This window comes from Gouania willdenowi, chromosome 22 (genome assembly GCF_900634775.1).
Source record: "Gouania willdenowi chromosome 22, fGouWil2.1, whole genome shotgun sequence".
In the NCBI taxonomy this organism is placed as follows: Eukaryota; Metazoa; Chordata; class Actinopteri; order Blenniiformes; family Gobiesocidae; genus Gouania; species Gouania willdenowi.
The window spans coordinates 28111429-28124450 of NC_041065.1; the positions used below are offsets into that span (position 1 = coordinate 28111429).

At 34.6% G+C, this 13022-nt stretch overlaps 1 protein-coding gene across 3 annotated transcripts in view; it reads left to right on the forward strand.

Moving 5' to 3' along the window:
* Positions 1–4487: 4487 nt before the first annotated feature.
* mboat2a (membrane bound O-acyltransferase domain containing 2a) overlaps positions 4488–13022 on the forward strand; it is a 56584-nt gene continuing 48049 nt past the window's right edge. For 2 of the 3 annotated variants that reach the window (XM_028437765.1, XM_028437767.1), the window contains exon 1: positions 4488–4742. In XM_028437765.1, coding sequence (XP_028293566.1) covers positions 4659–4742 — 84 coding nt within the window. In that variant the 5' untranslated portion in view covers positions 4488–4658. The remainder of the gene's footprint in view (positions 4743–13022) is intronic. The other variant, XM_028437768.1, reaches the window with a different exon arrangement.

The following is a 13022-nucleotide window of genomic DNA, read 5'->3' on the forward strand; positions in this document are numbered from 1 at the left end:
ATGAATTTTTGTCTCAAGTGTAAATGTTAAATCTAAATATAAAAGTTAAATATAAATGTTAACTGTTAATCTAAATGTTAAATGTAAATCTAAATATTAAATCTAAATCTAAATGTTAAATTGATATCTATATGTTAAATTGGTCACCAGGTGTAAAGCTAAATGTTTAGAAATTATGTAATAATGTAATTATGCAAATATTCTAGTTTCATTTTTACTCAGCTTGTCCTCGTGATTGGTTTAATTGGCTATCACTAAAAAGTAAAAACGTTGAATGACTTGACATGAATGCAATTAACCTCTTTATCTCTGCTTGTCTTAATGCTTCTATTCTCTCTGAATGTACAGTACTTATGATGAATGATTAACCATGATTATATAAGAGTTGTGATACATAGATGGAGAGTGCTTGAGGTGAGTATTATAGTGATGTAGCTCGCCCTCATGCAACAGATCATAAATATTTACACTGCAATAATAACAGAATTATGATAAGTCTGTGTCATGTGTAATGAAATGATTATTACATTATTTATCATTTGTTGCTCAAACGACACAATTTTTTTTAGGGTCTTTTCCTATATTTTTTGTTTTGGGTTTAATGGAAGGATTTTGGGACTAAAAAATGAAAAATGCATCCTGAAAAACCCCACTAAATTAGAAACCTAATGACAATATTAATAATATAACTTTCTCTTGATGCATTGATGCACACTTACCATTATCTATTCAAATATATAAAGAGTTTTTTTTACAATAAAATAAAAATCATTATTATAAATCATTATTTATTAACTTATTCAAAGGTTGTGTAGGTGAACCGTCTATAACATTTTGCAACTGGTGGCTCGGGGGCCACATGAGTCCCTCAAACTAATTTTATGGAGCCCCAAAAGTAAATGTACAAAATGACTATTGAAAAAGCATAGAAACTGGCACCAAAAAAATATACACAAACAACCTGACACAGGATGACAACAAAAATACACAAAAATAACAGAACAATTTAAAAAACAACAAAAATACACAAAAATAACAGAACAATATAAAAAACAACATAAATACACAAAAATAACAGAACATACAAAAAAAAAAACAACAAAAATACACAAAATGTGTGCAGAAATATACATAAAAGGACAATAAGTCACTCAAAGAACAAAACAACAACAATAATGACTCAAAAACACACATATTAACCACAAACATACACAAAATGACTAGAAAAACATGCAAAATGAGAAAAAATATACAAATAAACAAATCTACAAAAATACACACAATGACCCCCCAAAATAAACAAAACAACAAAAAAGAATCACCGCTGTGTTGCCCATCTCTATGGAGGTAAATTTGTGTCTTTATTATTCAATAAAAAACGTTTCATTAAAAAATAAATAAAATAAATATATTTAAATAATAAAAAAATTAAATAAATCATTTAAAGAAAAGGTGTTCAAAATCAATTATTTGATTCTCAAAATATTCTTATTTTTTGTATTCATACACTTTTTTTCTTTGATTTAAAATGTTTGTTTTCGATTGAAGTAAACTTTTTGATTGAAAGGGTTTTTTTTTTTTGATTGAATAATAAAGACTAGCTCCATATAAAACCACTAGATGTCGCTGTTAGGCTGTGAATCAGCAGCTGTAAATAACATGAGGCTGTTGCAGTGTTGCTGGAGCAGCAGAACTGATGCAACTCACTGGATTAAACCCTTATTGTCATTTTAGCTTCTGTAAATGTGAGGTTTCCCTACTCTCAAATTCATTATTTATGAATTTATACATTATTACTCACATGGTCATGCATTGTCTGGTGATACAATTTGTGGGTCTACTGCTATATTTGGCACAGTAACTATACATTAAAAGTTAAAAGAAAATAAAACGAACCCATTTTCAATGTTATAACGTATGGAGGATGGAACCTGTCATGATTAAAATTAAATGAATAAATAAATAAATGTGAAAAACAAAAGACAGGGAAAATTGAAAATTAAATACAAAAAAATGACAAAATATAAGTGGGGTATAATACAAAAGTTAAAATATAAATACATCATTAAATAAATAAATGCAAAAAAATAATAAGCAAAAGTAAAATAAAAATATTTAAAAATCCACTAGATAGTAGATACTATGTCATAAATATGACTTAGTATATCATAATCAATTATAATTATGAGATACGATCTCATAATTATAACTTAGTGTCTAATTATCATGACTTACTACCCCATGGTTATTATTATTATGATAATATGTTTCATAGCTATTATTACCAAGTCATAATTATGTAAAAAAAAAAATCAGGGTCAGATTGTCCTGAGACTTTCAACATGGCTGCTGCTTGGTTCAAGGGTGTGCAACATCAGATTTGTTTGGAATGCAATGATACCATTCATAAATTATGCCAAAAAATTGTCTTAAATTTGCAGAACAGCTCAATGTTGACAGGTAGTCATGATAGCTCAGGATAAAGAAGCTGTGTGGAATCGACAGGAGTGACTGGACAAAGGGCTTTTATAAACTACTAAAGTGGGTCTAATGTCCTACAAAAAAAAAAAAAACGTAAATATTGACCAGCAGGTGTCCTCAGTGAGAAATGTTTGTAACTATGGTGAGTCATAATAATAATAAATAATAATAGAATAAAAATAGACTTTCACTATATATATATGCTCGCCTATATTACAGTGCTAAATATTATGCTCTGCACAGTTCACACACACACGCACAGGCACACACACACACACACACACACACACACACACACACACACACACACACACTCCTATGTAATATATTGATATACTATGTATACGAACTTCCGACGGGCACTGTTTTTAAAAGCCCTTTGTGCTGTCACTCCTGTTTGTAGATTCTACGCAGCTTTCAATTTATCCTGAGTTACCATGACTACCTGTCTCCATGGCTACCTGTCAAAATAATCCATCAGCAAGTAACTCGGAACAGGGTGGTATTTTTTCCTCTTATATATCAAACCCATGCACTTGTTACGTCATGTTTGCACTCTTCACGTGGTTATTTTTGGCCTGTTTGGAGCATTATTCACTATACATCCCGTTTGTATGGAGGTCAGAATGCACAGAACCATAAAATATTAAATATAAATGATGATGAAGTGATGAACGGGTTCACTTGGTGCACACGTTGGGATGAAACGATGGTTTGTAGATACTCTGTAGGGGCTGGGCCGTCATCTCTCCACCCACACTTTCACCATTTTTATTGTCCTCAAAGACGACACGCCATCAAGAGGAGTCACCCCTACCGGAAGTGACTACGCGCGATTACTTTATTCCACATGTGCTCTAAATAAGGTTTGTCCATTAAACCCCAAACCAGTTTAAAGAAATATTAAATTACTTGGGGAAATACAAGATAAATATAACATATTATTAGTGTAAAATTATTAAAAAAAAAAAAAAAAAAAAAAAAAAAACATTTTTATTTGCCAGATTAAATCATTGGGTTATGAAAAGTGATTTAAAAAAAATCTAATTCCAAAAAATTAAAACTGCCTGTATAGAAATGATGACTGAAACATTAGAATGGGTTCATAATTGATAGCGGTGGGATTTCACAATACAATAGTCGCTATATATAGAGCCTCTTATAAATAAATCCATATAAATAATAAATCTTTTTTTTTTTTATTTGTTCCACACGTGTCAAAACTATTGCATGAAACACAATACAAACACATACAAAAGGGGAAAAAAACTAAATAATAATATTAATAATATTTTGTAGTCTATATGTTTATGTTTTGTAAATATATAGACTACAAAATAGGGCTGGGCGATATATCTAGCCAGAGGTGAAAGTAATGGACTACAAGTACTCACGTTACTGTAACTGAATTGCTTTTATGGGTACTTGTACTTTTTTTTTAGTATACTGTAGTTCTAAATCAGTCATTTTACTTGTACTCAAGTGTATTTTAAAAGAAGTAAAATAATTAATTACATTTCCACACCTAACCATTACTGTGTAAATTATTATTTTGTTTTTGTTTTTGTGAAACTACAAAAAAAAAATGAAATAACCAAACAAACCATGAATTACTTTCACCGTCCACTTTTATTTTTGGTAATAAATCTTGCCATGATTCCCTTTTTCACAAAGTGTATAAAATAAAAGGTTTGTCAAAAAAAAACAACAATTAATTAAATTCAAAATAAAAATAAAAATTCCCAGGCTTAGTATAATAATAATAATCACAAAACAACAACAACAAAAAAAAAACTATAGTAACTTTTGCTTTATATACTATTCAATTGAGATAATAAATAAATAAATAAATAAATAAATAAATAAATAAATAAATAAATATGTCTGTGAAGGGGCAGGAGGAGCTACGAGCAACAGAAACGACCGGCTAAAAGAGGGCGTAGGCAGGGAACGCTCTTGCGGATGTTCGCGGCTCTTTGTTGGACGTGTGCCGTGGATAACAGTCATTGAGCTCAGCCTCGTCTCAACCACAGCAGCAGCGGCAGCTTCAGCTTCAGCAGCGGCGTATTCATCATTTCTTTAGCCGCTGTGGACTGAAAGGATCCCCGAGGGGGGGGGAGGGAGGGAAAGGATAGAGTGGAAGGCCCGAGGGAGGGACACGGACACCGCGTCCAAGCATGGCTACGCAAACCACTGCATCCTGCACTGGATCCAGTCTATTACAGCCAATCAGTGAAATCATCAACCTACCTCTCGATCAGGTACGTGTGTGGTTTTTTATTTTTGTGCGCAGAGAGATATAATATAATATACCCGTTCACTAACAGACAGACAACGATGATATATTTCCCCAAAATCGGCTGTTATTCTTGATTTGCTGAAGCGATGCGCAGCGCCTGATGTTAACATCGGTTAGCTTAGGTTAGCCTTAGCCTGTCTGTGCGGATTCACACTCACTGCTGCTGTCACTTAATGCCCTTTGTCTGCTCCTGTCGATGCCCTCAGCCTAATACAGCGCTTTTTAAAAACCAAACTCAAGGGTTTATACGTTATAATGACGTATTAAAAGCTGGATATCCCTTGAACCGTTTCCTTACATTGTGTGTTTTCTAGGCTGAGGCACGATTGATATAACGTGATGAGAACAAATGAAACAGAACCTGCTGGATGAACTCTCACTGAATCATGGAGATGCTTTGTTATGTTATACAATCGATGCATGTATGTACTGTAGGCAGACATGTATCATGTAATGGTATCTGTGGGACACACACACACACACACACACACACACACACATTGTGCAGCATTGTGGCTTTGTGCTTTAGGTGTGGTTAACCAGGACTTATGTGATTTCTAATGGTGATGATTGACTTCCTGAGTGGAAGTCATTGCAGTGACTGTAAACATTCATACTAACTGTATGTCCACCACACCCACCCGACAAATGAGCCTCTCTCTCCATGTTTGCTCAAAGGCACTTGGTGAATCAGAGGGTTTAAGTCTCTCCACTTTCCTCTACCCTCTGATCTGATGTCATCATCCCAACCAATCCTTCAAGTATTTGTTGTAGATTTTATGGTGGATTGTTGAAGGAAAGCTGGGAAAATATCAATGGTTTGTTTAGTAATTATAGTTTTGATAGGTTTTTTTATATTTAGCAACTAGTTGCATTATGGCAGTGGCTATCTGTAAGGTTGCCGCATCAATATGTCAACATTCTATTCATATGCAGTGTCCCTATTTGGCCAGTTTAGGTCACGTGATAGGTCAGTCATTGGTCAGTTTAGGTTGCGTAATTTAGACTAAACCTTATCCTAATCTTAACCCTAAAAATTGTTGCGATATTGGGTTATAACCTAACCCTAAGACGCTACGTACGTGTACTTCGGTAACCGTACCATTAGCACCGGGAGCTGTCCGTACGGCAACCGTAAAAATAGACACTTTCTAGTTTTTAGGCCATGGATATTGATACGGAAATGTATCCATAGACTGTCAGTCTATTTGTACGTAGCGCCGCTCATTGGCCAGTTTAGGTGACGTGATAAGTTCTGTCAGTTTTATTTCAGCTCATATTTATTTTTACCTACCCCGCTAACCCTTATGTTTTAGTCCTAATCCTATCCCTAACCCAGGAAATACCCTAAAATGTTTTTTTTAAATAAGTTAAAATGAAAAAATATATATGACAAAAGTTGGAATCGAACCCACGGGAGCGGAAGGAAGAATCCTTGAGTCACGCGCCTCAGATGACTCGGCCATCCTGACACGGTAAAAACATAAGCACATTACGATTATGTAGAAAAGGTCCGGCAAACGTACCCATAGTCCCGGGGCTGTTGACACGTTTCCGTATTAATAGATACTTCCTAGTTTTTAGGAGATCCTGGCCGATATGTAATTTTTTACGGCTAATACCGACATTTTTATATATCGGCTGATAACCAATATATCTGATGTTTTATGTATATTAATAATAATAATAATATATACTGTACATCAGGAGTGACAAACTCATTTTAGTTCAGGAGCCAAATACAGGGCAGTTTTATCTCAAGTGAGCCACAAAAAAAGAGTAATTTCAACATTATTATGACCTAGTTTGCACTTCTACGTATACCTAAAATACTAAATATGTAAGAAACCGACAATATTTAAGCAATAAGTGATAAATATCAGTCCAAACAGGATCTTCACTTTAAATCTCCTCGATTTTCTGACCAATTTCTATTTAATTGAGGGAATTATTATGTAATAATTTGAGAAACATTGAATTGAAGGTTTTTGTAAGAACTTTGTGTTTTTTTCAACTGTTTAGCCTTAAAAATGACCGCAATCATGTATTATAAGCACCGGCAAAACTGTCAACTCCTGCAAATATTGTTGAGTTTCTTTTACACAATAATTCATGTTTTTTTCTGTTATTTTTTACATTATCCTGTGGGCCGAATTGGGTGCTCCATAGGGCCGGATTTGGCCCTCAGGCCATGGGTTTGACACGTGCTGTACATGAACACAGATTCTTGTTATACCCAATATATAATTTAAGACAAACGTGACTAAATTAAAATACGGAACGTTAGTTAATAACACTGTAAACATAGAGACTATAAAGCCGCTGATAAATAAGAGAGTCCAAACTTGTGCAAACTCTTATTTTCTGGATAAAATGTAAGAAAATGTTCAAAAATATAGTTAGTTGTTCAAATCGCAAACAGTAAACATAGATTTAAAAAAAATAAATAAGAAAAGCAAAATGTAACTATAAACAATAAACTAGTGCTGTTTTGACCGATGTCGTTTAATCGGTCTGGTTGTAGTTTCTCTTAGTTTTTATTCAACATCAGCTTTTCCATAGATGACTGTAGTAAGAGTTCCGTGCTATCCCTGTGACGTCATCAGTGGCCTACATTTACTCATTCCCAGCTCTACACTTATACTTATTTCTTATCAGCTCAGCTTTTTTTCCCCTCCTTGTGAACAGTGTTTGCAAACCCTCCCACGACTCAGCTGTTGATGATATTTGACTCTATACGTTGGAGTGTCAGGAACATTTGTCTCTGCAGCAGAAATCATCAACTGGTGGTGCTCCACTAAGTATTTGTTGCTCCAACTGTCAGTTGGTATCCGTTTGCTGTTTTACTCAAAGATTTGACTAAAATGTAACATTTATTTCTTCTTCTGGGCAGGCGTTGTGAGGAATTCTGTATGTTAAAAAAAAAATCCAAACACTTCTGTAGCATTCTTACTTGTGGGAAATCATTGTGTTGTCAGTAAGGACTTAAATAAACACTTAAAAGAACAGGAAAGAGAAGTAAAATGAGGTCATTAATCTCAGACTTTATGGGAATATAACAGGGGTGTGTATTTTATATTGTATGTCTATAAAGTGAAGAAGATGCAAATGCTTCCTGTTTTTTAAATAACAGGTCACCCAGAGGTCTGAATCTTGCATGATTTTTTTTTAAAACTTAACAAGATGTTTCATCGTGGAGTTTGTTCTTTGTAGGTAAATTTAAATCTTTTTTTTTTTTAAATTTATTTATTTTCGAACCTGTAAAAACAAAACAATACATATAAAATAAAAGGAATGTCACCAAACGAGTTAATTTCCAGGACAAAGTCACAAACACAAAGTAAGAAAATTTCAATTAAACATTTACACGTTTAAAAAAGGAGTAGGAAAAAGTCTGACTTATTTAATCCTACCCCTCTTATAACCAGTATAACCAATTTATCTATAAGCTACTTATATACACATACAGTACATGCATTTTAAAATATACATACACATACATCTGTATACATAGACAATGTACACACATTGTTTATAATTCCAGCAAGTTCATTTTGTCTTCTTTTTTTAAATAACATGTTGAGGTTTCATTTATTCAGACATTTTTTTCAGGAAATTTACTTTGAAATTTACTTTTTGATCTCCTGACATGTTTCGACTGACAACTGTCAGTATTCCTCAGAGGCATCTACTGGTTGCTTTGAAGTGAAGCAATCGGTAGGTGATCAAAGCTATCGGTAGATGATCAAAGCAATCTGTAGATGATCAAAGCAATAGGTAGATGATCAAAGCAATAGGTAGATGATCAAAGCAATCGGTAGATGATCAAAGGAATGGGTAGATTATCAAAGCAATCGGTAGAAGCCTCTGAGGAAGACTGGTGGTTGACATTCGAAACATGTCAAAAGTAAATTTCTAAGTAGATTTCCTGAAAAACAGCAGGGATACCAAAGCATACAGACTCTTTTTCGCTTCTCTTGAAGACGCTGTGAAATCCATTTTTTGATGCTGATCTGTTAGATTGCTTACACACACACACACACACACACACACACATGATGTTGGCCATGTTACTTACAGTGTACAGGCGATGCTGCTGTGTTTGATGTGGTCACAAAGGGGGCCCAGCTGTACAATCACTCTTCTGTTTATGCGACATATCGAATTGCAGTTTGTCACAGTGGAAGGCTTTGTCTGTTACCAGGCTCCCAAACCTCCTCCCACGCCTGCAGCTGTAATCCAGTGAACCCCCATGCTTGGACGCTTCCCTATTTACTGTCAATTATTAGTTATTGTTATTGGCAGCGATGCGGAGCACTCTAATTTTATGAATGAAGTGACAAAAATAGATTTAAAAAGTAGTGTCGTGCACTTTCTACTACCACAGTCTATGACTCAGCGTTATTTGTACAGATGTTAATATTTGCCCCTTTAATCCTGTCAAACATGAACCAGATAGAGTAGATAGAAAACATCTGCTTTTGATGTTCATTCCAAATAAAAAGTGAAAAGCAGAAACTAGGGCTGGGCAATATGAACAAAAAAAACACATATCTCAATATTTTTTGCTTAGATGGGAGAAGTAACGAAAGCAGCAACTCTTGGAACTATTATTTTAATGCAAAATTGACTTTATAATAAAGCAATATCATTATAAATTACATTAGAAATCTTCTTTTTCTATGTTTTATGACTATTGCTGTGTTTCCATTTATTTTCTTTAAATTAATTTTTGTCTATTTTATTCTATACCACTTTGTATTTCACTATTTAGATTTTGGGCATTTCCAAGGGTAATGGAGACTGTGGCCCCTGTTTCTGTCATCTGAAGTTCAGTTGTGTTCTGTGTTTTGCCTTCAGCGCACATTTATCCAAATGAGCTTTTTGCTCCACGCGTTTTTGTAGGTGTGTCACTTAAAATCAGGCGTGGTTGCGTCATCGTTCAGTTGGAGAATCCAAGGCGCACCATGCCCTAAGGTATTAGAATATAGAATATATATTGCTTAGCCCTATTAGAAACAATATTTTAGATTAAAGACAAATCAGGAAAAAAATAAAACATTTTATTGATGCACCTTCCTTAGAAATATGAGACCTGAAACATACAAAGTGGAAAAAAACCCCAAAACATTTATTTAATCATTAAAAAAATATTTAAATTTACCATTAGAATATAACATTTTAAGATGTTTTTTACTGATGTATGAATAATGTTGTATATTTTATTTATTTTATGTCATGACGGTTTTGCACCTTGCGTTGAAATATGAAAGTTGAAACATAAAAAGTGGGGTTTTTTTCTGCATGAAAATTGAAAAAAACAACTCCTAAAACAAACATTTATTTCATCATTATTATTTAACCATTTGAAAAAATAAACATATTGACATGAATTTTGCTATTGAAATATAACATCTTATGATGTTTTTGCAGCGATATATAATTACTTTTTAAATGTTATGCCTGTTTTGCACTTTACTTTGAAATATAATAGCCGAAACATAAAAAAAAAAAACTCCAAAACCAAATATTTATTAAATTATTATTATTGAAAATTGGACAAAAAAAGATATTGATATCAATTTTGCTACTGAAATATAATGTTTTATAATGTTTCGTACTGATCATGTATAAATAATTTTAAAATGTCATGCCTGTTTTGCACCTGGCTTTGAAATATGAAACCTGAAATATAATGAGTGGAATTTTTCCTGCATGGAAATTGAAAAAATAAATACATTTAAAAAAACAACAACCCCAAAAACAAACATTTATTTAATCATTATTATTTACATTTATTAGAAAAAAGAAAGAAATATTGATATAAATTTTGCTATTGAAATATAACATTTTATGATGTTTCACAGTGATGCATGAATAATTTGATGAGTTTTTATTGTATTTTATAGTTTTCTAAGGCAGCTTTTGTTACTGTAACCTCTCTGGTGCTATGTTGGTCCCTGCACAGGGCTGTGTCTATCTTGGGATTGTTGGCTGGTCCTCAGCTGAGGCCCTCGGGTCTTGTCAGAGCTTCCCGTCCTCCCCCCCAGTCTTTAATTGGCTGCTCTCCGGGGAGCTCATCCCGTCAATTGATTTCCTCCTCTTAGCTGGGTGTAATGGAGTGCTGCTGGCAGCTGCCATCATCACGGTGCACACTGCACAGTCAACAATACTCGTATGTGTAATCCTCCTGGGGACGATGGGGAGGGCCAGCAATGATGTGAGTGTTACTCGGTGGTTGTTGATAACACGAAGAGCATTAATGCTAATGCTAACAAACCGCCAGCTCTCAGAAGGCGGTGGAGCTTTATGATGATGTGTTTAATGGTGGTGGGAAATTGTGAGTGTAAAATATAATTAGTCGAATAAAAAATGTGTTGGAGGAAACATTGGTATTTTTTTATTATAGAAGTGTGTGTGTAAAATATCAACATGTGCTCATTTGATCTATAAAACTTGCGTTTTGTGGATTAAAAGTATTAAAAGCTAATAAAAGATGAGAAGGAATGCTTTTGTTTTGAAAAGGGGATGTTTGATTTACAGCTTGAAACCGGTCCCTGGACAATTTTACATTCCGCTCGCAATGCATCATGGGGCAGTTGAGTATGACTAGTGTGCCCACTGTGAATACTTAAAAAAATGTCCTGATGTAGTATATATCCGGGTACTTCTCACATACTCAAGCTTTTCATATTATCTAATGTAAATGCACTACATGCTCAATTTGTTCTTTTTTTGATAGAAATACCTTTGAGTTGTTGATCTTTGACGCCTACGCTGTGTCTTTATCTGTGTTATAAATGTTAGTCATCGTCCTCAGCCGCTTTAAAGGATTGTTAGTGTTTAATAATAATGCTTAATCAAATATTATGGCAAACCATCTTCGAGCCTTGTTTCCAGTTGTGTCTGGATGAAATAAGAACATAGTGTATTTATTAACTGTCTGTCCTCAGTTTGGTAATCTTTCATTCCATGGACTTCTGCATGACTCAGCTTCACTATCTCATTAGCTCTGATGGTAATGACATGGTATTATGAGTAGGGATGGAAATTAATAAGAATTTAGCGATTCCGATTCCATTATCGATACTGCTTATCGATTCGATTCCTTACCAATTCTCATTGGGATAGGGAATTAAATAATACAAATGGATTTGTTTGCTTTAACTCTTTATTATATTATCTTTGTTTCTTTAATTTCCTACAGGAATATCAGCTCTCTTTTAATCCACCAGGTATAGATTGTTTTCACTGGATAATAATATATACAAAAGCACTATATAAATGATTTATTATTATTACAACATATGACACATTTTGGCAACAAACATTTGAGAATATTTATAGTCGTCCTTTTGAACTTGAACAACTTGATCCAAAACTAATTCAGACATAAAACAAATAATTATTCTGTAAAAAAGAACGTATTCACCAAAATTATAGCTGCACTTGTTATGTATATAAACAGTAAAGCTTTAGTTTAGCCTTTGTTTACATTTCTATAAATGGACCTTCAGAGACGCCGTCCCCGTTTTGTTTGTTTGTTCAGAGGGAGGTGTGGGTGGGTGGGTGGGTGGGTGGGTGGGTGGGTGGGTGGGTGGGTGGGTGGGTGGGTGGGTGGGTGGGTGGGGGTGTGTGTGTGTGTGTGTGTGTGTGTGTGTGTGTGTGTGTGTGTGTGTGTGTGTGTGTGTGTGTGTGTGTGTGTGTGTGTGTGTGTGTGTGTGTGTGTGTGTGTGTGTGTGTGTGTGTGTGTGTGTGTGTGTGTGTGTGTGTGTGTGTGTGTGTGTGTGTGTGTGTGTGTGTGTGTGTGTGCGCGTGTGCGCGCGTGCGTGTGCGTGCGCGCGCGTACAAACTAAAGACAACGATCAGTACCAGTCCGTCTCCCGTGTCTCATTGCTTGTTATGAGGACATAAACTGGCAACGAGGTGTGTGTTCTTGTGGAAGTTTGTTTTTTTCGGAAGAAAAGTCTGTGAAAGAAGCAACTTTAGCGCAAGTGTACAGAACCCGGAAGTGACTAGCGTAGCAACAGAGACGGAGGACAGCGATGGAGGTGGATTCTCCGCGGTGGACAGCAAACATCTATACGGTGGAAGGATCGTTACGTATTTGTGATGTAAGAGGAACCAATAAGCGGAATTAAAATACAAGCGAACAAATGATTCCCAGGAATTAGATTACTGGGAACCGGTTCTCAGAAAGAACCAGTTTTTGATTCCCAGCCCTAATTATGAGGCTGGATTG